Genomic DNA, 26,025 nt, shown 5'->3' on the forward strand with positions numbered 1-26,025 from the left:
GCAGCCATTGGCCCCCGGGCCCACCTGTACCCGGCTACCGTGGCACTGCCGGCTCCCCCCGCAGCTCGCAGCTCACACTTCTGGTTTGGCAAATTTCGCAACTTTGTACATCATATTAGGCGCATCGGACTATAAGGCGCACTTCTGTGTTCGAGGGAAATTTTTAGTCAAAAGGGTGCGCCATATAGTCGTGGAATTACTGTAAATCACAGAATCACAGAATAACAACCCTTTCCTGAGTTGGAAGGAACCCACAAGGATCACTGAGTCCCCTCTTGAGTGAATGGCCCATATGGGGGGCCCATATGTCTTGGATCTCTGCATAATTAGGTCATAATCATAATGTGATTTCTGTGGTTTAAACCTCTACCATTATGGTAGGTATAAAAATTTATAGGAATCTCCAGACTTCAGGATATAAAATACTCATTAATTTTGTGGAAGAGGAAGAAACTTCCCCCAGAGGAATGTTATTGCTGAACAGTCTGCTACACTGTATTAGGTCTCCTACTTACAGTGGAGCATTTCGTGCTGGAAACACCAAGATTTTGTACTTCAAGCCCTCATTCTAAGAGAATAATCTCTATTCTTATATTCAGCTTAGTAGGGAAAAAAAGCTCACAGAAACTATGAGCTATGCCTTCATCCATAAACCAACCAGCCAATGAACTCAGCCAACCTGGAAAAAACAAAATGAGCTCTCAGTCTGTAGCCAGAGGTTCATGCACTGAAAACTGTGCTCTGTAAAGACCATTCCCAGAAGAAAGGGTGAGGCCATCTTTTCCAGCCAGACCCAAGTCAGGGCTGATTTCAGTGGCACTGCGACAATTTTCACTGGTTGGGTACCCTGTTCACAGTTTGGAATTGGCAGCTGGAGTGCACAGCTCTTGCAGCACCACTGCCCTTCAGAGACACAGTGCATGCTTGGAGTGACTGCTAGCAAGACCCCCTTGCCCTCTTGGCACAGCTAAACCTCCTCCTTCTCAGGGAACTCAAGACACTGACTGAGATGTAAACTACAGTCAGCCTATCCACCAAAATGATGTTGAGCCAGTGCATGCATGGGATTGACCAGTCCCATCACGTGGGGAACCTCCAAGGAAGGGGGGTGCCTTGAAGAAAATTCCTAGGAGATAATCTCCCACCAGGAAGTATAGAGCACAAAGGCCTCTCCTGTAAAGAAGATGGGGAACTGTCCGTAATCTTCAGCTTTTCTGAGGTGTTTAAGAAGAACCTGACTTGTTTCAGGATGCTGAAGACTGTGTACATTTGGAAACTCTTTGCCTACAAGGGCACTGTGGAGACCTTAGGGTAGAGGAAAGCAAAACCTTCCATTAGTAAAACTGAAAGAACAAGAATCAACCACCTAAAGGGCATAAGGAAAAGTTTCATCAATTGGAGTCTCATTCTGAAAATAATTTATTGTCTCCCAAGCTTGGCTGCTCTTGTCTTGGCAGTGAGGCACAGATCTGTTGGTCTCTGAGTCACCTCAGAATGCAGAGCTCACTTTAAAGAACTTTTAAGCTTCACTTTGAATTAATTTTTAATTAGATACTCTTTAAAATTTTACGGAGAAACTGTAACATTTTTTTAGGAAGTTCGGTTTGGCAGAATGGAAAATGGCTAACATTGCAGAAGAGCAGGCACTCTGCAAATAAAGACCTTTTATAGTGCACCTGAAAACCATTTATACTTTGGCAAAACCACTTACAGTTGTACCAATTTGCCCAGTATCCATCTGGAGAAAGTGTTTCTCTGCACTGGGGACAAGAGTTGCTGTGCTGGGGTGCTCGTCTTGCCTCACCTCACCTACCAAAGACTGAGCATCCAACACTAAAACAGCTGCATTTGCTTCTATATTCCTGTGCTCATATACACACACACACTTTCCTGCCAAACCAACATCTTCATCTGTTTTTGATAAGGAAACTCACACAGTGGCTAAGCAGTCTAGGTTGCAGGCTTGTCTAACAACCTTGGGTTGTCAATCCAGCGAGGAGTCCACTAGGTCTGCTTTTAAAATGAAGCTCTGATTTGCTTGAAAGAAATAAAATTTGCCTCTTACAGCAAGCTCTTTAACTGCACTTTTGACAGTCTTCAATGATACAGAAAGGGAAGGAACTCCTTTTTGCTGTCATATGTGAAAAACACCTGCAAGCTGACCTGGCATCTTATATATTACTTTTGTACAGAGATTTGCAACAGTGTCTGAATTGTCTTCCCCCACCTGTTCTGCCAAATTATTATGGTACAAGCACTTCAGAAAAAAAACCACAATTGCTTGAAATTACACTTGAGTCAAATGTTGATAAAAAGGTGTCACAGAGGGAATGAAAACTAACTGCTGTGAAATTTAATGAAACCCACTGTGTGCCAAGGGCACAGGCAGCCAAATTGAATTTTAAAAAGTGCCAAGCAGAGAAGCTTGTAATCAGACTAGCCACTATGTTAGATGAGATAAGCAGAATGACTTTTTTCTATCACTAGATCAAAACAGACTGCAATTCTTATGCATGAGATGAAAAGTTACAGTATTTATCTTCCCAGCTTCCTGTGTTCTTAGCACCGGATCTCTGGCTTAGTGGCATGAAATGGAATTTGCCATCTCTAGTGTAAGGCTTGTCCCAGCCCTCACACAACTTTCCTGACAGTTTTTATTGCAAATTGTTATGGAAAAGAGGAACAAGCTAATCAGAGTTGTTAATGGCTCAGCATAAACTATCTTCGGCCGTGGTGTCTCCTTCCACAGCCCGGGCAATGAATTTAAGTCAATAGAGAACAGGAAATAGAAGATGATGCCTGCATAAGAGAAGGACTCTGTTCAACAGTGCTCACATGGAGAACAGTTGCCAAAGCATCACTCCACTGAATCCTGTTATGGAATCATTTTACTCCTTAATTACTATAACAGCATTATTTTGAAATTGTGCTAAGAAAAGCCTGATCTCCCAAACAGAACTGCTTGCATTCATTGTGGGAGTAATCCCTCAAACTCTGATTAAGGACATGGGACAAAAAATGCCGTGCAGCCCATTTTTGTTGGAAACAGCTTCAGTACATTCATTACTTCAGTTGTTCAGGGGCTATCAGTAGTCTTAGCTCTGGGCCACACAAACAGGCTCAGAGTCTGCACCTTTACTTCACTGATGAGTTACAACATTGCAACCTACTTGAACTTGTAGCCTGGCCCAAATGGCCAGATTCTCCTTTTAATGGTCTGCTGGTGGAACTTGAATTGAGAAAGTTTTTAGCAAGAGAGGAGATTCCCAGTACTGAACAAAGCTCTCCAAAGCCAGCTGTTGTGTTTCTCATAAAAGAAATTCTCATAAAAATGCCCTGACTTTTATCACCACCTCCTCATTTGGCAGAAAGTGTCTGTAATGGTTTCGGGGCTTGTCTTGGCCGTAAAGAGTTTTATGCCAGGATTTGGTGCCATTCGTCATGTTTTCACTGATGTGCCAGAAAAACAACTTGAAAAGTAACAGAATTCCTTGAAATCTAAAACACACTATAGCACAGAAGCCTTAAGTTTCCTATTTTCTTGTGCATAACCCATGGCACATCTGAAATACCCTCTGCAAATCAGCAGTGCTGAAGAATCCATGTGTCTGCAGGTAAGGCAAATGGAGCTTTATAAGGAGGTGAAGCTCCTCTCCTCTCACAGCCTTCTCCATTCCCACTTCCCCTGCTTCCCTACCCACACATCCCCCTGCCTCTGACTCCCTCCTCTGCTCACACCTTTCTGAGGATGGAGTTGAAGTAAAAGAGCTTTTAGGGGAATAAAGGTCATCTGAATTTCACCCCTGAAAGTAATACATTTGTCATTTGTTATTAAGCCAACATTTAGAGTCTCTCTCTACTTACTCCTCTGCCTTTTCCCCTATGACAATGGATTTCAAGAGTTTCCTACATTATAAAAACAACCATTAGCAGAAGAAACATGGTACACCTGGGAATGTTTGTGCAAATTTTCCACACAGATTGTAATAATCTCCAAATGACATTTAAAGCTCGTAGTCATGTAGCAGCACCTGGGCCAAATCAGCAAATTTTGAAACAAATAAATTTTCTCTCACAGATACATTCACAAAGGTCCATCAACATCACTCCACCCTGGTTTCTACAAATTCCCCAAACAAAGCACTTTTTAGTACATCCTAGAAACCATTCCCAGTGACAGGCATTCAGCAGTATTGTGCCTGACCTGAATGACCTGTGATGCTCTGAATATCAAGTTCATTCTCAATTTAAAAAAAAAAAAAAATTAAAAGTATTTAAAAGTATTCATAAATAGGCTTTAATTTGGCTGCAGACTTGGGCAAAAACCTGAACTTGTAAAGAAGTCAGGCAGTGCACTCCTCAGAAGCTATAAGGCCATTTCTTATACATCACTATGTTAGCAGGTTTCATATCCTTTCACAGGGTGCTGTAGTTCAGAAGTAGCTTCTGTTATTCCAGATGGACCATCATGGCTTTATCTCAATACTTTCTCCAACTCCACATCACTTTGCATTTATTAGAAAACTGTTCTTCTCAAATTAACGATACCAGTTTATATTACAAAGACATCTTTATTGGGAAAAAATGCAAGACAACTGAACTGTCAGATTGCAAAAGAAAGGGTCAAATCTTTACATTACTACAGAAACTCATAGTATTTATCAGAATTCTGTATTATCTGCCTAATTCTCTCTGAAGATCCTTGGATTCTGCTACAAGATAAAATAACAATGACTTCTTAGAAGTAATTGCTTAGGTTTTCTTTCATTATAATTTTTCTTCATATTCCTACAAGCTACTGTCAAGCTTACATAAAAATCTGTTCACCCAGTAAAAAACTGTACCTGCAAATCTATTCAAAGTGGTCAGCCCTTATGAAACATCGAGGCTTATCAGTCTTAAGCAAGAAAATGTGGACTTAGCTCATGGTACAGCAATCCTCTCAAGAAGATTTTTTATAAGGTGTTAGCCCTGATGCAATTAATATTCCATACCTGAGGAATTAGGTAGAATCTGGTATCCCAAGAAAGTCTCTGCACTGCCACCCAGCAGCGACCTCCTCCAAATCCCTCTAGTCACAGTAAGTAGCAACAACGCTGAGCTCCAGATCCTCTCTTCCCCTGAGTTTTACTGTGGAACACTGCTGTTGATTTCAACAGGTCAGGGTCTATGGAAAAGCCAGTCTGGAGGGGAAAAAAAGTCTGCCTCTGTTCTCAGAGGTACCTGTGACATCAGGGGAATGAAGTGAAACAAACAATGTAAAGGAGATCTAATCAAGCTTAGTGAATCATTCTTATCACCATCATTGTCAGGGTGCAGTGACCATGCCCAATTATTCATGCCTGAGAAGATATAGGACAGTTTCTAGAAGGGATCTGTCAAGTGCAATATTGCCCCTTTGACCTGTGATGTCTTGTGGTGGCAGAGTCATCCCAAAAACAAGGAGAGGATCCTTTCTTGTTTCTCTGTGACTTAAGGCCCTCTTCACATGATCTGAATGTCACTTAGGACCTCGCACTTGTGCAGCATAAAAAGCTTAACATCACTGAAGTCAACAGAGATGCTCCATTCCATAGAGTCAAAGAAATCCTTGAGCAGGAAGCCAGCCAACATGGTGATCAGCACAAGCAGCTGTGGTTGGAGTTTTGGTTGTATAAATACATCCTGTGTTTATTAATTACAGGAATTTCACGACCATAAGGCACACCGGACTATAAGGCGCACCCCACGGGAGTTGGTAAATTTTGCAACTTTGCAGATCAGATAAGGCGCACCGGACTATAAGGCGCACCCCACGGGAGTTGGTAAATTTTGCAACTTTGCAGATCAGATAAGGCGCACCGGACTATAAGGCGCACTTTTTTTTTTTTTTTTTTTTTTTTTAGCGAGGCTCCGCCCCCAGCTCCCCCCGCGCGGTTGCTGGCCAAGGCCCCGCCCCAACCCGGCAGCCATTGGCCCCCGGGCCTGCCTGTATCCGCCATTCCGTGCGGCATCCCCGGGGCCAGGGAACGCCTGCCGCCGCTCCGTGCGGCGTCCCCGGGGCTGGAAAATGCCCGCCGCCGCTCCATGCGGTGTCCCCAGGGCCGGGGAACGCCTGCTGCCGCTCCGTGCGGCATCCCCAGGGCCCCGCTGCTCCGGAGTTCCCTGGTGCTCCGGGTGCCCCCATGTCGGCGGGCTTGCCCCGCGCCGCCACTGCCCCGCCTTCCAGTCCACGCTGCTCCCTGTGCCTGGGGCCGCCGGGGGCCGCCCCCTGCCTTCCAGCCCGCGCTGCTCCCTGTGCCTGGGGCTGCCGGGGGCCGCTCCCTGCCTTCCAGCCCGCGCTGCTCCCTGTGCCTGGGGCTGCCCGGGGCGGCCCTCTGCCTTCCAGCCCGCGCTGCTCCCTGTGCCTGGCACTGCCCGCGTCTGCCCCACCATGGCTACTCGGCGCTCCCGCGGCGCCGCCCCCCCTCGCGGCTCTCACTTCCGGGGTGGAAAATTTTGCAACTTTGTAGATCAGATAAGGCGCACCAGACTATAAGGCGCACTTCCGGGTTTAGGGAAAAATTTTAGTCATAAGGGTGCGCCTTATAGTCGTGAAATTACTGTACACTCCTTCCTAACTGCTCGCTGCATGGAATCAATACATTGGCTGCTCTCGAGCTCTATGCCCCACTTCCTTGAAATGATGGAGTTTGAAAATTGCCTTATTTTACTTTGTGAAGCCAAAGCTAAAGTCCTTAGAAGGCAAAAATATGTATTGGCTAAGTAAAAGGATGTGAGCAAGGAAAGGAAAATACAGGTTGAATACTGTGAAAAAAAAAATCCATGTGGAATGCACAGTAAGCTGAGTTTCCTAAGAGAAATGAGAAAAAGTACAAATTACATAGATATTTAACACCAGACTGGACAAAATCCTGGAAAATACACCATTGGGAACAATTCTGTCCTGTCTGTAGGGCATATGACTTCACTCTCACTGGAAAATACTGAAACATTTTGATGCCTAAATGCAGTTCCCAGCAATATTCAAATATCCATTGAAATATCTCAGGAAGCAAAACATGCCAGATCTTTCAATGCAGAAACAAAATTGCTAACTCCAACCCAAATTCTTCTCTAATCAACACAAATGTAAAGGATCTGAAATGAAGTATCTCTGAATTTACCCTGACTCCACATCAGCAAAACAAAGTATTTGGTCCCCTGCCTCACGTTTTCTAAAGTTTCATTAGGTTATGCAAGCAAAACCTTTTGAAATGAAAAGTGTCACAGAAGTGCTGAGCACCATTGTTTCTTTCTAATAAAAGAAGGGATAAAAAAGCAGGAAGACTGAACTTCATCCTACAGAAATATAAAACAGTATTCTGGGACTTCTTTAGATCAAAAATTCTGTTCTTTATGCAAAATTCTGCTTAAACGCAACACAGTTGCAGCAATATTCAAAACTTTTATATTCAACATTAAGAGGACAACAAGAGAAATATAAAGATTCTTCCCAATATTTTATCAACATGTTTCTTTTTTTTTAATACATGCACATTTCCATTTTAAATGTGCTTCCAAAGCACCTAAAATCTTACTTGCAGAATTTCCTCCAGGCTTAAACTCTGCATGGGGCTTTTTCTTCCTCTGTATTTAGTCAAAATTTATATTAGGATTAAATGTAATTTAAAGGAAAAAAACAACAAAATGAATATGTATTCAAAACAATTCAGTATAAATAAGGTAATTCACTGGGGTAGCTCTCCAAGAAGAAAGTCATCATGAGAACCACACCCATTTTAGACTAATGTCAAATCCAATAATCCTAGAATAGAAATAGTGATGTAATTTGTACTAAGTGTCACTGACTTCAAAGGACACACAGAAATTTGCAGCCTGTAAGGACCCTGATGTTTTTTAAGGAAGATTTTGAAACACCAGAAGAGTTATCTGAAGTAGCTGAGAACAGAATTAAAAAACTAAGACAGCTAAGCATGAAGGCTACTCTCCACATCATTTGTCTTCCTCAAGTTTCATCTCCTCTGTTTCAGCAGCATTACAACCCTTGCCTGCTCTGCACTGCTTGTGACCTTGCTGGCAGGGATGGCCTCCTCAGAGCTACTAATTCTGCACCTTAGGATCAGTAATGTGTATTGCTGATCCCGCCTTGCTAACCAGTTTTGTTAAAATGTTCAGTGTTAGCTTAAATAGCAGACTTTGCTAACCAGGTTTCCTTCAGTGGGACTCTAAGGAAAATTTCTCAAAAACTTGTGCTGTCACATCAGTCGGGGCAGCAGCTTTTAGCAAGGCTGCAGAGGGAACTTCTGTAACCAAGCAAAACAGTATAATCTCTTGAAAATATAGCGGATGTAAATCTGCACCTTTCTTTACCTCTTTCAAGTAAGTACCTGGTAGCTTGCATTCTCTATCAGTCAGACCTGATGGCCCATGCATTCAGGAAAGATTCAAGTAATACAAGTGTCTATCTAATTAAGAGAGTAGGAGTCTAAGTAATGTCCTTTCTAAAGAGACAGAGGACATATATTGCATTGGTTCACATACGACATTCAGGCTTCAATCCTGAATTTGTCTTATATTATAACTCCTATCCGAATACAGCACAGAGAGAGCTGGCTTATCTTCAGTAAAACATATGCTACAGAATCTTTAAGATAATTTTGCTGTCTAAATTCCCTTGTCCTGAACATCTTCCCGAAGAGTTACACTTCCCTGCCTTACTTATTCTGGACTCCAAATCTAAATCCAAGAATTTCACTCTATGCTGTACCACAGTATGTAGTGCTGGGAGGCAAAGACTGAGCATAGGCACAAGCAGTCAGAGGATTCACTTCAGGAAGTCAAAGTCTAGCTGAAAAGGGATGAAGCTGCAAAACAGTACATTGCATTTAATTCTCTGGTGGATGGCTAGAGAAAACTGGAGAAAGAACTAGTGTGAAACAGACCAGCTACAAAGCAGCTTCTATACAGGTTGTTCTGGTAAAGAAACCACAACAAAGCACAACTTAAATAGATTAAAAGCAACCTAAGTGTTGGATCTTAAAAGAAAAAAAAGAAGACAAAATATTCCTTGAGAAAGCATAATTTCACAATGATATATTCTTAGTGCTACATTTTTAAATTTGCATTAATGATCTGGAAGAAAAGCAGCCAGAGTAATTCACCACGGGAACAACTTATGGAGATCAGGCTTTTCTCAAACTTAATTAAATTCAGACGAGAAGTTTTTTTCTCAGAGATACACTCTAATTCAAACTGAAATTATATGAAGGTTGTCCTATGACCCATGCTACTGCAGACCTCAGACTAAGCAGCCACAGTGTTCTCTCCTGACTTTATTATTGCTGAATCAATGAGCCTAGGATATGACACACAATCACTCACCAGCAACTTTTAACAGTGTGCTTTCATTGTTTTCTCTTCTGTTACCTTGGTGAGGCTTTGGTCCTTTCATTAGTGTCTCCTGCACACATATGCTGGATTGGTATCCAGACTGCAGCTTGTCTTTGTCTAGGATGAGGATTGCCCTGTCGTGTGCTTACAGAAGCACAGTGAAATCACTGAAGTTTTGCATCCGAGGAGATGAAGGTGTGATAAAGCAACCCTGAACAGTTAATTTGCAGGTGAAGAAAGGCCTTGGTGTTTGACAGAAGCAATGACCCTGTCTTGCTTCTCCCCAAAAGTTAACCTTTCAAAAAATATTTTTAGGCTGAAGAGAATGAAAGAACTAAAAGGCCATTTTCTGCATTTTTTCAGGTACAAGTTGCAGGAAGACATGGCAAGAGTATGTACATATGGGGGAAAGGATGAAATTGCTTGGGAGAACCACAAGAGTCTGGGATCACTGTTTTCTTGATAGAAGTCTCTTGACTATCTCAGATCTTCCCTGTTCTCGCACAGCTTTTCTCAGTTACATTTTCTCCCCATAGGCAGAAAATTATGCTGATCTTAGTCTTCCAGGCAGAAAGCAGAAAGCCTCACTTGAGCTGTCAGATGAAATAATGGTTACTGTTCACTGCCTTTTCCTCCAGCTGCACAAAAACCTTTCCCAGAAGTTTCTAGTTCCTGTAGTCAATTGGAACTACCCTCCCCAAAGCCCATTTCTTAGCCAGCCTCAAGAGCAAAAGTGTTACGTTTCACTTGAACCCCAGAGCCGTCTTTAACTGCCAGCCACATTTCTTAAAATACAACTTTGTTTCAGTGACCCCATCTCTCCCAAGAGCCTCTCCTTACTTTTTTAATTGTTTCCCCAAGCAAACCCTTTGAGGGAAAGCTTCTCTACATGACCCCACAAGGGCACGACCTAGTGTTCCTTCCTCCTCTGTCCCTTACACTTCAGTATTGTCTCATCCACAAAGGCAGATTTGGCCAATTAATATGCCATTAACTTACTGGTTTTGTTTGGACCTGTCTCCTTAAAATGTTTATCTCAAAATCACAAAAGCTTTCTCTGAGATGTCATCACAGACAGCACAGAACCAAAACATCACCCCACACTCAACATTCTCCTTATCCCGAGGGATCAGTCCATATTTTTCTGCCCTCTGCACCCAGGAAACACTTGTTCTGAGCACCCTATGGGTGATGGGAACTATGATGACACCTATTGGCACATAAAACTTGGAGAAGGATTCTCCAGCAATTTCATGTAGTCCTGAGAGCATTTTTCATAAGGCTACATTCTGAGACAAAACAAGAAGTTGTTATGAACTATGTCCCCTTTTCCTCAAATAACCAAATGCTCCTTTCACCACCCCCTGTTCCAAGAGCTCTCCAGATGTTCTAACCAACAATTTCAAGGACCATAGTTTTGTGAGTTTCAGCATTTCTATGTGACATAAGAGAAACAAGACAGAGAAATAAGGAGAGGAAGAGTAGTCACTGCTGAAAATTTTGCTCGTTTAATGAAGGGAGTAGCAAAACTTGTGCTTCGTTAGAGTGCAATCACTGAATACTAAAGTTGATAGCAAACATGGCAGCCACATGGCTACCCCATAATCATGGGAAGGGTTCATTTCTCTCACATAGCACTTAGAATCAGGCCCATAGTGTCAGGTTCAGAGAGGTGACTCAGTCAGCTGATTGTTCCATGTTCTGTCCCCTTGGATACTCTGAATTTGGTTTAGCTGCTCTAGAGAGCAAAAGGCAGTTCTGAGCTAGTGGAGATTTCATTCCCACGTGCTGACCACTTTAATGAAAAGCTTCACCTTGCTAGCGTAACGCTCTTTAAATTGGCCATCCTTGCAGTACTTGTGCCTTTTGATCCACTGCCTCTCATAAAACTGGCTAACCTTTAAGTTCATTATGTTCTTAAAAATACTGCTATGTCCTTAAAATCATTGCTCTGCATTTAGAGAGTGAAAGTGTTCACCAAATTAGTATGTCATATCTGAGCTACCTACCTTCAAACTTCTAGCTTCTCCATTTAAGCGGAATTGACTTGCCACAGCACAATGAAAAGAAGATCAATAATTACAGACTCCAATTTGCCATAGATTTGTTAAACTTCATTCCCTGCTGTCATATCCTTAATAGTTATGGTCAAAGCTATATCCTTGCAATCTGTTCTAGCAATATTATATATGCCTCAGTCTTCCAAACACACAAAGGAAACCAGCTGGAAACACTGCACTTAATGTTATCAGTGAAGACTGTATCCATCTACATGACTGTGCCCTCAAGAGGTTACAGACAGCATAACTTTCACCTCAGTTGTCATTTCTTTGAAGCAGTCCAAGGGAGATGTCCAGAAAGCATGGTCTGAGAGACCACAGCAGCAGCTTGCCAGCTGTGGATCGCAGACCACTGCAGGAAAGGCTGACCTTGGGGAGTTGGACACTTCTTGTCACTCACCCCCAAATTGCCTTAGAAAAAGCTAAAAGTTTTTCATGCATGCAATTGCTGTAATGACTACAGAGCCGCTACGTGCTCATGTATGGGAAAGAAAGCAGCTCCCACAATGCAAACAGGAAGAAAAGTCTATGATGCAATGTTTCCAGTAGGAACAGAAACTCAACATTTCATCCAGAGACACCTTAAAATACATGTATACTCTGCAGCCAGGATCATCTGAATTACCAGATACAGACTAAGTACATAGGATCAAGCAATATCCAAAGAACCCTTCTGACTCTGCCTAGATAAGCAATTTCTTGCAGGTTCTGCCATTCAATTTTTATCAGAAGAGCAGATTTATGGTAAAAGCACTCATGAATAATTCACTCCCTTGAGCTGCCACATGCAACTTGGGGAAATCCCAGCTATAAAGCCTTGGCACCATTTAGCCAGCACAAGCTGCACTACTTTTTTACAGGTGTTATTCCACTGACCTACTTGGAGTTATTCCTCCTTCAGAGTGCTAGAAGAAAAGGATCAGGCTGTTCGCTTACCACCTCTGGTAAGCAGACCTCTCTGCCACATCTTCATAGCAGTAAAAATGCTTCTAGTGTTGAACTAAGTTTTAGCTTTGGCTCACCACAGCTTCAGTGGCTTGTACATCTTCCCTGCTCTTGGGCCTCCCATAATAATCCATTATGCATTGGCTTACTTCCTCCTCAAGTCTGTGTTTTTAAATCATGTTGAGAAACTTACTTGGATCCTAAACAAAAGGAACACAAGTAAAGCCATAAACTAGCTACACTGAACCTGTCTGTACGCTGGTTTCTAACTTCAAGAGAAATATGGTTTATTCCAATACTCATCCTCTACCACTGGAGCAGGAGCCCCAGCAGGGTGAGTGCAGACGCCTCAGACAAAAAGAAAGTGAAACCATTTAACCATCTCCTTGTCCTAATGCAGAGGATGAATAGCATCACTCAGTGGCTGCTTATTTTCCTAGGCTTTTCTTTATAGAAAGCTAGGAGGGAGATTTTCACAATTAAAAAGAAAAAATTGTAAGAGTTTTATTTGATTAGATCTCTCAGTGGAGACCAACTAAAATGACAATTACACTTGCCACCAAGCCACATTCAAAGCCCACATCATGGAATAAGCTACATCTACTACTGCATTACAAGGAACAAAGAGCTGGCATTCCCTGTTTGTAAATAAGGTGAAGAGCTCACGGCTATCTTGACATAAAACAAGATAACAATTATAGTGCCTAACCTCGACTGAGTAAATGCAGTCATGTCATTTAAACAATTAACCAACACTGATTTATAGCAGCTAAGGATCTGATGAGGGATGTAAGAAACTCAACCCTAATATGTCCCTTCAGTTTATCCAAATTACGGGCTTTCTCCTCTCCCTTGTGCCCCCACAGTTAGGTTTCAAGCAGGTTAAGCAACGAAGGTCCTCACTTTGGTCTTTTCTTACACATTTCCAGCAGTGCTGAATGAAATGCTAGACAACCATAAAAGCCAGTAGAGGGGAAAATTAGACATGCTGTGTAACTAATTTCTGAACTGTAAGCAAAGTTGTTGGCAATTTTCATTTTATATCACAGGTTCATATTTCTTTGAATCGCCACCTACTGAGAACAAGCACTACCTGCTCTTGCCCTTCCAGGCAGGATGGGATGCTGCCTGGTCAGCTTGGACAGGCTTCAGTGCTCTGAAGTAACCTCTCAACTCCATCCTGCCTCAGAGAAGGGTGCACGCCTTCAGCCCACACCAGTGTCATGGGGAGCAGGGTTCCTCCGGCATCCCCCAGCCATGTGCCCACTGCTAGAGCTGCCGTGTTTGCTGGAGTGGCTGTAAGCAAACAGCTATAAGCTCCCCTGCCAGCCCTGCTCCACAGGCACACAGGGGAGCATGGTCACGAGAAAGGGGCCAAATGCAAATTAAAACCAGATGAGCTGAGACAGCAGTTAGAAAGAGGGGGTGGTCAAAGCCTGCGACGGCTCTAAGTGAAAATAGTCAAGACAAAGCGGGCTTGCAGATTGTCACCGAACTGAGAACCTCCTCCACCCCCAACTGCCTGGCTGGAACTGTATAATGGAGCAGGTTTCAAGAAAGCGCAGCTCCCAGCAGATTTAACTCTACAGCAGCTGCTGCACTTCCAAATTGTCAGACAGATTAAACACAGGAATGCCTGTGGGTCGCAAAGCTGAGGGAAGGGTGAAGTGATTGGGGTCAGCTTGCTCTAAAGTGCAGAAACTACTCAAAAATTTGGAGGCAGGAGTCCCCATGGCCAGGAGGGAGTTACAGTGGTATTGTCTGGCTGAAGGCTTGGCACAGGGCCCTTTCCCAGCCTCAGCTGTCCTCACCAAGCTGGACAGTCAGTGCAGTTTTTGTCTTGTGCTTCCTTAGAAGCTGCAGTGGCAGCATGTAATCAGACTGCCCTTGCAGGGCAAGCGCCTGTTTGGAGGGGAAAGAAACAAGGGTTCCACTACAGTCCACTCCTTTGGGCACGAGCTAGGACGTCTGGCTGGGACCAGATGCTGCAGGGCACCCAAAAAGCTGGCACCTGCACTGCCCCAGCACCCAAAGCTCACAGAAACACGTTGCCTTATGGGGGCAAGTGCATGTGTGTGGTGGAGTGCTTGCATCAGGCAAAAGTGAGTGCCACTGATCCGCATGTCACCAATGACAAGAGGGTGATGATTTACTGGGAGAACTGCCCTGTAAAAAGCATGCTTGTGGATCCTATTTATTGTCTCATACCCTTCGAATACTCTAACAGTTACAAAGACGCCACACAATTACAAGTTAGAAAAAGGAGCGGAGGTAATTCTCCCACACACTGTCTAGCCCATGGAGCCAACAAACCTGTGGCACCATCAGCAGGCAGCATAGGTCAACCAGCCCAGCAGGGCTCCTCCCAGGAGATGGTGGGCCACCTCCATCAGGGATAAACAATCCACACTTCAAACCTGGGCCAAAAGCTTGTTGCCAGATCTGTGCAGCTGCAGAGAGCAGAGCTGGAGGGAGCTCTGCCAGTAATAGGGGTAAGAAGGAGAAAGAGAGGCTGTTCCCATACAATACAGCCTCTCCCCAGCCAAACCACAACGCTTCATGTGGATCTGCAGCCCACATGCTTCTCCAGGTACCTCCAACTCAGCCATGCTGTGCTGGAAACTACAACCCACAAAACTGCTGTGAAGATGCTGGCCCACAGGAGTCAATTTGCCATGCAGTTCTCGAAGATCACATAATGACCACACAGGGACTTGAGCACAAGAGAACACAGCCCACTGTGTCTTTGGGCCACATTCAGGCAGTCGCCCAAGCAGCTCAGTCGTTGAGGGAGCCAAGTGGTCTCCCTCACCAGGAGAAAGTCTGAATCACTCCCTCCTCTTCCCAAAGACCAGGAGAGTCTCCACACGTGCAAACAGACAGCCTGGACGTCCCCATTCCCTGAACACAAGTGCACTTACCCCCCAGGAACTGGATGCCTCCTGCCACCCTGCCCACAGTCCTGGAGATGAGCTCGGACACACAGCAGCCCATGAGCGCTGTCAGGGCCACCAAGAGGAGCAGCCCGCAGCCCAGGCCCGTCACCACTGTGCAGATCCTCCACTCAGCGCTCGGGATGGCCTGGAAGGAGGCGTAGCGGCCACACTGCTCCACCATCACGGTCATCTGGCGGCTCTCGTCCCGCACCGGGTAGGAGCACCTCCGGAAAGTGCCAAAGGAAACAGACTTCTCCAGCTGAGACCCCAAGAGCCAGTAGGGCATGAAGAAGCCAACGCAGGACGTGGCAGCACAGAGGAAGGAGAGGAAGGCCCAGACGACGCCGGCACAGGTGAGGCTAGAAGCCATCTTTGTATCTGCTCCAAGACCCCTCACGATGCGAAGACACAAAAGCAACTCTGTATTTTAGAGGAGCTTTATGGATAATCTGGAATCTCTCAGCCTTGACAAATCCTCACACTGGGAGAAGCTCGGATTGTAACAGCCAGGGGGATATTTGCTCCCATCATGAAGTCAAAGGTCCCTAATTAAATAACAAAACACAAAAAAGAAGAAAAATACAAGTTCAGTAACGCTGACACCAGAAAAAAAATATTTGTCTGCCAGAGTGTTTTTCCTTCCTAGAAGACTTCTGAATAAGACATGTCACTTTTCTGTCCCACCCTTGCAAGTAGACCCTCCAATCACTCTCAGTGACACCAGCTTCTGTGGTCTGTGTGATGGTGGTGGCTAGCAGCCCAGCTGGCACAGGCTGCTGTGCACATCCAGGAATGCTCTGCAGCCACCTTCAGGGGCTCCCTGTGTACTTGCCTCACTTTTCTCCACTGTAAGTCTAGTACCAATAGAAAAAACAGATGAGGTCTTGCTTGTCCTTAGTTAGCTAGATCTTCCTCCTGCAATGCCTGGAGAATGTACTTCACTTTGGAGATGGTCCTGCACCTTCAGTGCAAAACCACCCACAGCAGCTAAGGCATTTCAAGATCAGACTCTTCTGACACAGGTAAAACTTATTAACACACACCCAAAAAAAGTGATATGAGATGGCATTTTTTCCAGCACTCCAAGTTGTTTGGCATCTCTATGTAAAAGGAACCTTTTATCACTTTGATGCCCCAGCGTGCCAGGAACCCAAACTCGAGGTGGGCTTCTGGCAAGTGAAGACATTGCCACATCTTTAGGACTCACCCCTACACAACCGCAAGGAGCACACAATTAAAACACAGAGGTCTCTTGTTAACATTCCTGCTTGCATTCAACCCTGCTCTTCTTTACCTCTTCCCACTCTTCAAACCCAGGAGTCATAACCTCTTTGTATCCTTCTCCGACAACTCTCAGACTCTCAGCTTAGCATCAGCGTGCCCAAGTGTATTTGACTGTCACAGAAACCTACATGCTGTTCCCAGAGGCTGGGAATGTATTTCTCGTTAAATTCATGTTGGATCATTATTCTAACAGCATTTGTAAATTTATGATCATTTCTCACAGTTGCTGCCAAATTAATTCTGATAGCTATTTACAGGGGCTTTTTCTTCTAAGCATGATTAGATGCCAATCAGTGAATCCAATTCATGAAAAGTCAAAAAATTGAATACTACTTCAGCACAAGCAGGGACTGTAGAGAAAGTTTGTAAGTGAAATTAGCCATGTGCACTACACAAAAGTTTTGTTTACTTTTAAAACACAAAGAAAAGGAAGTCTCTTCTGTAATATCAAAAAGGCCTATACTGATACTGAAGAAGAGTACACCTATCTACCCATAGCCTATTCACAGAAATGCCTTTCAACCTGCAAAACGCCAAACCCCTGGGGATAAAGAGAGGTGCATGGCAGGGGCCACTATTTCTTCAGAAGCATCATCTAGAGAAGGATCTGTCTGTGTCTTGGCGTGGCACCAAAAGTCTAAGCCAAAGTGGGTCACAGCACTTAGGGGAGATCATTCCCTGAATCGCAGGAGGAGGTACGACTGGAAATAGGGTACAGCATGGAGCGTCCCAGGGGTAGGACCCTGCAAATCTTGCGGCTCCAGCGGGGCAGCAGCTTTGGCTCTCCGGAGCTTTGCCACCTCACAGCCTGGGCGCTCTCCCGGGAGTCGGACTCGGCCCTCCGGCCCCGAAACCCCGCTCCCCGCCCTCCAGGGGTAGGAGGGGGCGGCGAAGAGATACGGCTTCCCCAGAGGGAAGGCGGCGGCCGTGAATCAAAACTCCCCGGGGTGATGCCAGGGAAAAACTGCGGGCGAGCGGGCGCAGCGCCCGCGGAGCCGGCAGGGTGGGGGTGCCGGGCGGGGCGGGCTGGGGTGCAGGGGACCCGGGAGGGGCAGGAGACGCGGGAGGAGAAGGGGTTGTGGGGACAGGGAGTCCGAGAGGAGCGGAATGGAAGGGAAATGCGGGCGGGGATGGGCTGGAAAGGCAGAGGCGCCGAGAGTAGGGGAATCCGAGTGGACAAGAGGACGGAGAGCCGGAAAACTGCGGGGCCGGGAAGGGAAAGCAGTCCGGGGTGGCAGCGAGATACGGGAAGGACGGGGGCCCGGGAGAGGAAGGATTCGGGAAGACAAGAAGATAAGAAGGCTGGGAATCCGAGCAGGGAAGGGAGTCTGGAGAGTCCGGTGCAACGGGCAAGGGATGCGGTCAGGCTGGGTGTCAGAGCACGGAAAGGGAACGCAGGAGGGAAAGAGGGTCCGGGGATGCAGGGGATGTGGTTGTGCAGGATGGGGAGGGGTCGGGGAGGGAAAGGACGTTCTGAAGGCTCGGGGATCCGGAGTCATGCAGGGGATGCAACGTACCGAAACGGGGGAGGGCAGGGGCTCGAGAAAGGAAGGGCGTGCAGGGGGTCCGTAAGGGGCAGCGGATTCAGTCATGCAAGGAGTGCGGGAGAGCCGGTGTCTGGGAGGAGCAGGAGCGGCGAGGGGTCTAGGAGTGCCAGGATGGGAGCAGGAGCGGTGCCGGGGAGCGAAGAGCTACTTACGGACACGCCGGGCGTGGAGGCTGCCCGCCGCGGCTGCCGGGAGCACATGGGCGCGGGGCCGGCGGGCGGCGGCCGCCCCAAGCCACTCTACCCGCGGTCCCGGCGCGGAGGCGACGCGGGTGCTCCGAGGCGGGCGGGACCGGGACCTTCCCCAGCCCGGCCCGTCCTTTGCTCCGCACGTTCCTCTCTCCCCTCGTTCGATTCCGCGGGAGGCAGCGCACTCCGCCGCCTCTCCTCCCCCTTCCCCGCCACCGCCTCCCCGGGCGGGACCCGCCGCGCTCGGCGCAGTTGCGGGGCCGCGGACGGGGCCGGGGGCGAGGGGCCGGGCGGCGGCGGCGGAGCGGCGAACGGGAGAGCGGGGGCGCGTCCCCGAGCCCTCACGGGGCGGGGCGGTGGTCCCGGCCCCGCGGGGGTCTGCGGGGGTGGGTCCCGGCTTCCCGAGCCCGCCCTGGACTGCGACGGGGGGGTCTCGGGTCCCGGGGCCGGAGAGTTGCGGGGGTGGCGGGGAGCGCTGCGGCGTCGCCGCGTTGGGCGGCTCAGTGCGGGGTGCAAGGGGCGGTGGAGCCGGGGACGGAGAGGAGGAAGGGGCAGGAGAGGAGAGGGGAGGAGAGGAGAGGGGGGAAAGACAGCGAAGAAGAAGTATTTGAAGGAAAGGGGGAAGGCTGCAGTCCTTACATGGGAAAATATGGGCTAATCTCCTGATGGTGTGCGTGTGATAAGAACTGTGTCTGTCTCTGCATGCGAGCTGCTGATGCAGCATTTTGATCGCAACGGTTCCCAAGTTGGTTTACAGCGAGAGTAAATGTGATCACAGTACCAAGCAGCTCTTCCCGAATGGGTTAGGTCAAGCGGAGAGACAGGAGCTTCAACCCTTTCCCAGAGTGTCTTAAGTGGGAAAGTTTTGAGGAGGGGTGCAGCCTGCACAGAGCGCCTCTGGGGGAAAAAGACATTTCCCATTCTGGTTTTTCCTCTACGCCCAGAAACATGAATATATTTCTCAGATATAAAGGCAATTTTATGACAGGTTTAAATTATGTCAGCACCAGACATGCAAAATCTCTTTGCTAATGTTTTTTTTACAGTCCTGGCGTGCAATTCAAACACCATTCATTAATATTATTAATGCTAAATGGAAGTGAGGTTTATTGCACTCAGTCTGCATTTACACCATTTAATAGTAACAGCAGCTATTTTCAGAATTAAATTACAAAGCTGCTTTATTGTATTTTTAAAATTAGACTTCCATTTTTTCCCCCCATAATGCAGTCTTAAAACCAGAACATTACTGAAAATGCATATTTTCTCAAGGGATAAGAAATGGATTGGAAAGTATCTAGTATGATCAAGTTATCAAGTTAGTTCAACCCTAACATTTCAAGCATATTTCAGGAAAAGTGCTTCAAAATATCAAAATATAGCCTGAATGCTAGAATATATGCAATAAAATACTCCAGAAGGAAGACAATGAAAGCATAACCCCAAAGCAGCCATACCCACAGGTGACCACCCCTAGTATACATCTATATTAGCAAGTAAAGTGGATCATTCTGGTATTGGATCTCATGGTGTTGAGGGCCTAAATGCTATTCACTCTTTTCAATAGTTTCTTCTTCAGTTTCAGTCCAGGCTTGGTCTGTGAATGGGGCACCCCATGAGAACTTAGAGCGCATCTGATGCACTCCCGGCACCTGCCTTTTGCTATATTGCTATCTGAACCCGCTCTGTGTACTCACCTCTGCTGGGTAAAATAAAATGTGGTAAGTGAGGATGATCTGGAGATCACTTCAAAAGCACGCCCTTGATCCACACCAAAACATGAAAGTGAATGTGCCTACGGGGTGTCTGACAGAAAGGGAGCTGGTATGACTTTCCCAAAGCTGAGAGTTGAAGCCTGCTCCACAGCATACCATTCCAGCATCCTCCCCTCAAATCACCTTTCCGCCCGGTGCTGTGCCTCCACCCCCAAGCATGCATGTGCTCTCAGATCTCCACTTGTGCAAGGAGCTATGCACTTTTTGGAGAGTGCAGACACTCCTTGTTTACTGCTCGCATGCCTTCACTTGGCTCAGTGGTGTTTTACCCCCTGCTATTCATTTCACCAATGCCTGAAATGACAAGGACACTGAGCTAATATTGTGTCTTTGGAACTCTGCTCGCAGTGTAAAGAAAGGGAAGAAATTGAGTACTACTATTAAATAGTTGTTTAATTGTTTAAAGATTGAGGTCTGTCATTCTTTTCTTAGCCAAAGGCCTGGGTTATAATGAAACTGTGATAAATATGTCTAAATTAGGCATGTGTTGGGATCAGACATGGGTAGAAATTGCCTGGCATTAAAATGACTGTGGAAAAACTTCTGTTTCACACATGGAAACTGTTTCTCAGTTAAAATTTGCGTTGGAAGCCAAGGGAGAAGCAAACAAGCCTGCATTTATTCATGCGATTTATCTCTTCCATGGTATATGCCAAGGTCCCCAAGTCAGTGTTTGCTTTGCTAATGGCATCTCTACAGCAGTTCATTTATTTGCCTTATATGGCCTGTACATTCACTCCCTGAGCTGCTGCCATTCTACTTTCCCTCATGGAAACTGTGCATTGAATTCTGCATCTCTCCTGAAGCATCACATTTTGCAACTGTCTCTGAATGCCCCCACAAGCTGGCCGCATGACTTAATCACTTGCAGGGAAATAAGCTTTATTTCACAATTTTCTGTCCAAGGAGTTTTGTTTTGATTAGGAATAAATTAAACACATTGGGTATATAACGTAACATCCAAATTCTCATTCCATCTTTTTCTAATGTTTAAAACTCATCATACTTCAACTGTATCAACATTCAATTTGCCTTTCAGGATTGTTGTGCTTGGAAATATTTTACTTGAAAGTTAGCTGAAATGTTTCTATCCCAGTCTCACCTGTTTGAAAGAAAAGGGGAGTTATCAGATTGTGCTTTAGGATTCGCAATCTTTCTTGCAACCACAAAAGCAGACACCTCCTCAGAATATAGGAATAACAAAACACATGGTCCCCAGGGTCTTGTCTATACTGAAATAGCATCTGGTTTTAAAATTGGTCCTGGTGTTTTGAATTTTAAAAGAATCCACTTGTGAAAAATCTTCATAGTTGGTCCAGGGAACCTGAGCCACGGATTACCCTCTTCTGCAACCACTGAAGTCACACTGAATCAAACATCCATGAATACATTGTCAGAAAACTACCCTAGCAGGGATATGGAAAAATATGCTTATAGATTTTACCATTTTGCTTCTCCTCAATCCATTGACTAAGCTGCTGTTACAGCTGGGGCACTACAGACTTGATGGAGCTAATCAGCACAGCAGAATAAAGACAGAAAATCCTGTCACTCTACCTAAATCAATCCTGGCTAATATACACATCACAGGCTCAGTCACAGGCTCTTTCATTACGGGATGACTTCTAAGACAATATAAAATGCCATAGGGGAATATATATGTTCCTTAACCCCAAGGAAAATGAAGAGGCTACCAGACCTCTGTCTCATTCTTCAGTCTTTGACCAGAAAAAGAACCAAAAGAGTTTTGTCTTTCAGGCCACCATTTATTTTCAATTGTGTGGTCTGCAGGAAAGTGATCACACCAACATGGTTCCGAGCATCTCACAAAACTGGATCTTCAGGTCATGTCTGTACTCGATTTTAAATCAAAAAGGAAGGCATATGTACAACAATAGACTTGAGGCTATGTACTGGAAGCAGCAGAAAGTCAACCCAATTATTCAAATACAGTCACTAAAAACCAAACAGACAAGTACTGTTAGGGAAATAGTGTGGGTGGAACTAGAAACCTGGGATTTTGTGCTGTCACATCCAGACCTGAATCTTGGCCTATATACTTGGCTCTAATGAAAAAATCCTCTCTCCACTTCTATTCTAATACTATCCTATCATTAATACTTAGTTTTCTGTTGGTTGTCATAGTGGCAAATTTTGTGATTGCTCTAACAATTTATAACAAAACTTGGCATATTTCTGAAGGACAAATGTCCTACTGGACACAATGCTGTTGTTGCTAACATCAGTCTTTTAATCTCTGGATGCACGTAAAAACATGTCAACGTAAAACAAAAGAGGAAAACAATCTTTATTATTTGCCATAAACCCTCCATATGTTGTTTCATCTTTATGAAGTTATTACTTATCATCTATCATATAAAAGCCACCAGGTGCTCTACATTTTGCAAGGTTCTAAAATAGTAGCTACAGCTATTGATTTTCTCTTTTGTGTCCTGTTGTTGACAAGCCTGGTGGCTGTGGGAGAGGTCAAGGAGGTTTATTCTGCACCAACCCCTCAGCTGAAGGGAGGAGGAATGCCGGTTCTGCCCTTGCAAACACTGCCAAAGAGACTGAGCTCTGAGATTACAGGTCTCAGACCCATCTTCCTTTACCAGGGAATTGTCTTAGCCCTACATAAACTCAGGAAAAACATGGCTGGTTTCAATCCTAAATTTCCACTATTCTTAATTGTACTTTTTAAAAATAAGGGACATCTGGAGGGCGAACAAGTGATTTCTTAGTAAGAAACGCTCATCTACTGGCAGCCAGTACAAATAATTTAATAGTATCATCTTACTTACGAGTGGGACATCTCTCTATCTTCCCCAGATGTTGTTCAAGAAAGATGCAGGGAATGTACAAAGAGCAGGTTTTGAGACGGTGCTTTCTCGAACTAAGCAGGTTTGTTTAACAACACGTGCAAGAGTAAGAAGATTTTTCTTTTCACTCTAAAGGCTCAGCCTGGGATCAGTTTTCAGCAGGAGGTCACGGTTTCTGCACCCGGAGCGATGTGGTGTCGGGAGGGATAGGGTGCTGGGAGGGATGGGAAGCCCTGCGATGGGGTGTCCGGAGGGATAGGGTGCTCGGAGGGATGGGAAGCCCTGCGATGGGGTGTCCGGAGGGATAGGGTGCTCGGAGGGATGGGGTGCCCCGCGATGGGGTGTCCGGAGGGATAGGGTGCTGGGAGGAATGGGGTGCCCCGCGATGGGGTGTCCGGAGGGATAGGGTGCTCGGAGGGATGGGGTGCCCCGCGATGGGGTGCCCGGGGCGGCAGGCGCGGCGGGCGCTGCGCTGCTCGACAGTGACACTCGGTGGGCAGTGGGGCCGGAGCAGGGCTGGGGGCGGGCGGGACGGGCCAGCCCGGGGCAGGGGCAGGGGGTTCTCGCACCTCCCGGCCCCGCGGGGCTGGCACGGATCCAGCCCCAGCCCCTCCGGAGCGTTTGATGCGGCTGCAGACGAGGAAGGGCGTGTGTGTGAAAAGCGGGGGCAGAGAGCAGAGCGTGCTTCTGTTCTCCATAAAACCTCTGGGCCACTGTCCTGAGGCTTCTAAGGTGCCTTTGCAGAACCCAAAGGTGACTTTCAGCCGCATGGTTTGGTTAAATTGGGTGTATCTGAGAAGGAGGCTCTAGGAAGCGTCCTGTACCTCCCCCAGCCTTGCTCCAGAGAACTGGAGCAGAGCTGCCTCTGCCCGTGATTTCCAGAAATCACTTGCATCTAGGTCACCCTATTAGATCACATTCCCAAGTATATGGCTAATGATTTCTGGGTTTTTAGAAAGGAAAGCTGAAAATCCTCTAGTTGGGGACAATGGCCAATTTACTTTCCCAGTGGAAGCTCATTTCCTCCCCTCCCCATCACACCCTGAGGGTTGTACAGAACTCATGGAGTCCACGAAGCTGGAACTTCTGAAATCTCACAGAGATTCATTCACAGAAGAATTGTAATGCCTGCTCTTGTCAGCTGAAACCCAAACAGAACCCACTGTCAGGTTTGCCAATGTCCAGAACATGTTCTCAGTGGGGGAAGAACCAAGCTCCATTTTTTACAACTCGCCAAAAGGCCTGTAGTTCCCCAGATCGTCCTTCCAAACCTTCCTGTAGATGGGTGCAACATTTGCTAGTTTTCACTCAGCTGGAACTTCTATAGTTAACCAGGACTGCTGGGTAACTCAGAGTGGTTTGGTAAATTGTTTTCACGAGTTCCCTTACTACTCTGGGGTGGACCATCAGGCCCCACGGACTTGGGCATGTCTAATTGCCATAGTAGGTCACTAATCTTCTCCTCTTGGTTTATGGGGCCTTCACTTATCTCCCATACATGCTCTGGGAAGACCTCTTAACCCTCCCTGGGAAGGCTCAGCACCTAGAGTGTTCTCTCAATTTTATATTGTAACAAAATAATCTGCTCATAGATTGTGCTTTTGCGATATAAGTATGTATTTCAATATTCCTTTTCCCGATGAAAAAGCTAATTAGCAAGGTCGTTACAATTACCACTTAGAAGGGGGGAAGATAGTAATTCCATTAATGTGCTCACAGGAACTTCATTTATATTACCCCTTAACCTTTACAAGGATATTACCATTTCAATAATTAATTGCTTTTTGCCATTTAATTTGCAGTTTACCATTTTCAAGTGAAATTACCCATTTAAGCAAGGACTTTTTTTTTTAAGGAAAAAATTCTTTACTCTAGTATACACCATAAGCTGGCTTCAGAGAAACTGGATATTTGCTAAGCCATTTTCATGTTTGAGTAGAGAGGACTCTGTGCTAGCGCTGCATATTAAAGAACTGCCCATTGCTCGGGTCTTTAGAAATTTGGAGAAAAATGAGGCAGAATGGGGCTGAGGCAGTGACAAAAAGGGAATCAATTCTTATCCTCTTCCTTCAAATTCTCAAAGGCAATGAATCGTTCCTCTCTTATTGATGCAGTAAGAATTTACTTTCTTCGTTCTTTGCAACCATCTTGTTTCTTCAACTGAAGTTAATTTATGCTGCAATACCCATCCATGAGGGCTTCTCTTAACTTCAGTCACTGAAAAAAATAAAGGAACTTTGGCTCAGCCTCATAAAACACAGAAATTCTGTCTGTGAATCACCAAGAACCTAGGTATATCCTCAAGACAATGCCTGACACTTTGGAGAATGGAGCTTAACATATGTATTCCTGCTCACATTCAAGTCTCTTGTAAAACAACTACCCAATGAATCAGATATAAACCAGTATCCCTGTGGTAGTATGCTGGCATACCTCCACTACTGCTAGCAGAAATTGTGTCCAAATCCCATCACACTAAAATAAATTTAGATAAATATTGGTATCCGAGAAAGTGAATAATGCATTCCAAGTGGGCATGTCTGTGACAGAGTGAAACACATACTTATGAGTGAGGGATTTGCATGGGAAGATAGAGAGAAGGTGACAAAATTAATGAAGAAAAGAGGCACAGGAGAAGAGGGAACAGAAGAAGCAGGTATGAACTAGACTGCAGTATTGATTTATGAATGAAAATGTAAATTTTTTTCTGATTCAGGTGCAAAAATTAAGCTAGCCCTTGGGCAGTTCTACCTTTTCAGCTGGCAAGTCCATGATATGTCATCCAAAATGATACACATCTGCATGACATGTCACATGCCTACAGGCACCAAATAGATCATTTTGCTGTGAAAACAAGACATTTTATTTTTTAACCGTAAAATCAAACCTCCTGAGTTTCTAACCCCTTTCCTCCATGAGTATAAGGAGAACCTGGGGTTACACCAGCATATAAACACAGTATTTCATTTCCATGGTACTGAAGCTGGGGCATACTCTCAGAGTTACTTGCAGAGAAATCAAAAGTCACTGTCAGACAAATAGGGGTAAAAAATATTGTCTACTCAACAGTCCAGTGCACAGGTTTTCTATGAAGTCAGA

At 45.5% G+C, this 26,025-nt stretch overlaps 1 protein-coding gene across 2 annotated transcripts in view; it reads right to left on the reverse strand.

Moving 5' to 3' along the window:
* LHFPL6 (LHFPL tetraspan subfamily member 6) overlaps window positions 1-18,387 on the reverse strand; it is a 143,504-nt gene extending 125,117 nt beyond the window's left edge. Inside the window, exons 1-2 of one of the 2 annotated variants that reach the window (XM_033052943.1) lie at window positions 18,297-18,387; window positions 15,299-15,858 (exon numbers count right to left, since the gene is read on the reverse strand). In XM_033052943.1, the coding sequence (XP_032908834.1) occupies window positions 15,299-15,683 (385 nt within the window). In that variant the 5' untranslated portion in view covers window positions 15,684-15,858; window positions 18,297-18,387. Of the gene's footprint in view, window positions 1-15,298; window positions 15,859-18,114; window positions 18,253-18,296 lie in introns of those variants that run through there. The other variant, XM_033052944.2, reaches the window with a different exon arrangement.
* Window positions 18,388-26,025: the final 7,638 nt, after the last annotated feature.

This window comes from Catharus ustulatus, chromosome 2, assembly GCF_009819885.2.
Source record: "Catharus ustulatus isolate bCatUst1 chromosome 2, bCatUst1.pri.v2, whole genome shotgun sequence".
Lineage (NCBI taxonomy): Eukaryota > Metazoa > Chordata > Aves > Passeriformes > Turdidae > Catharus > Catharus ustulatus.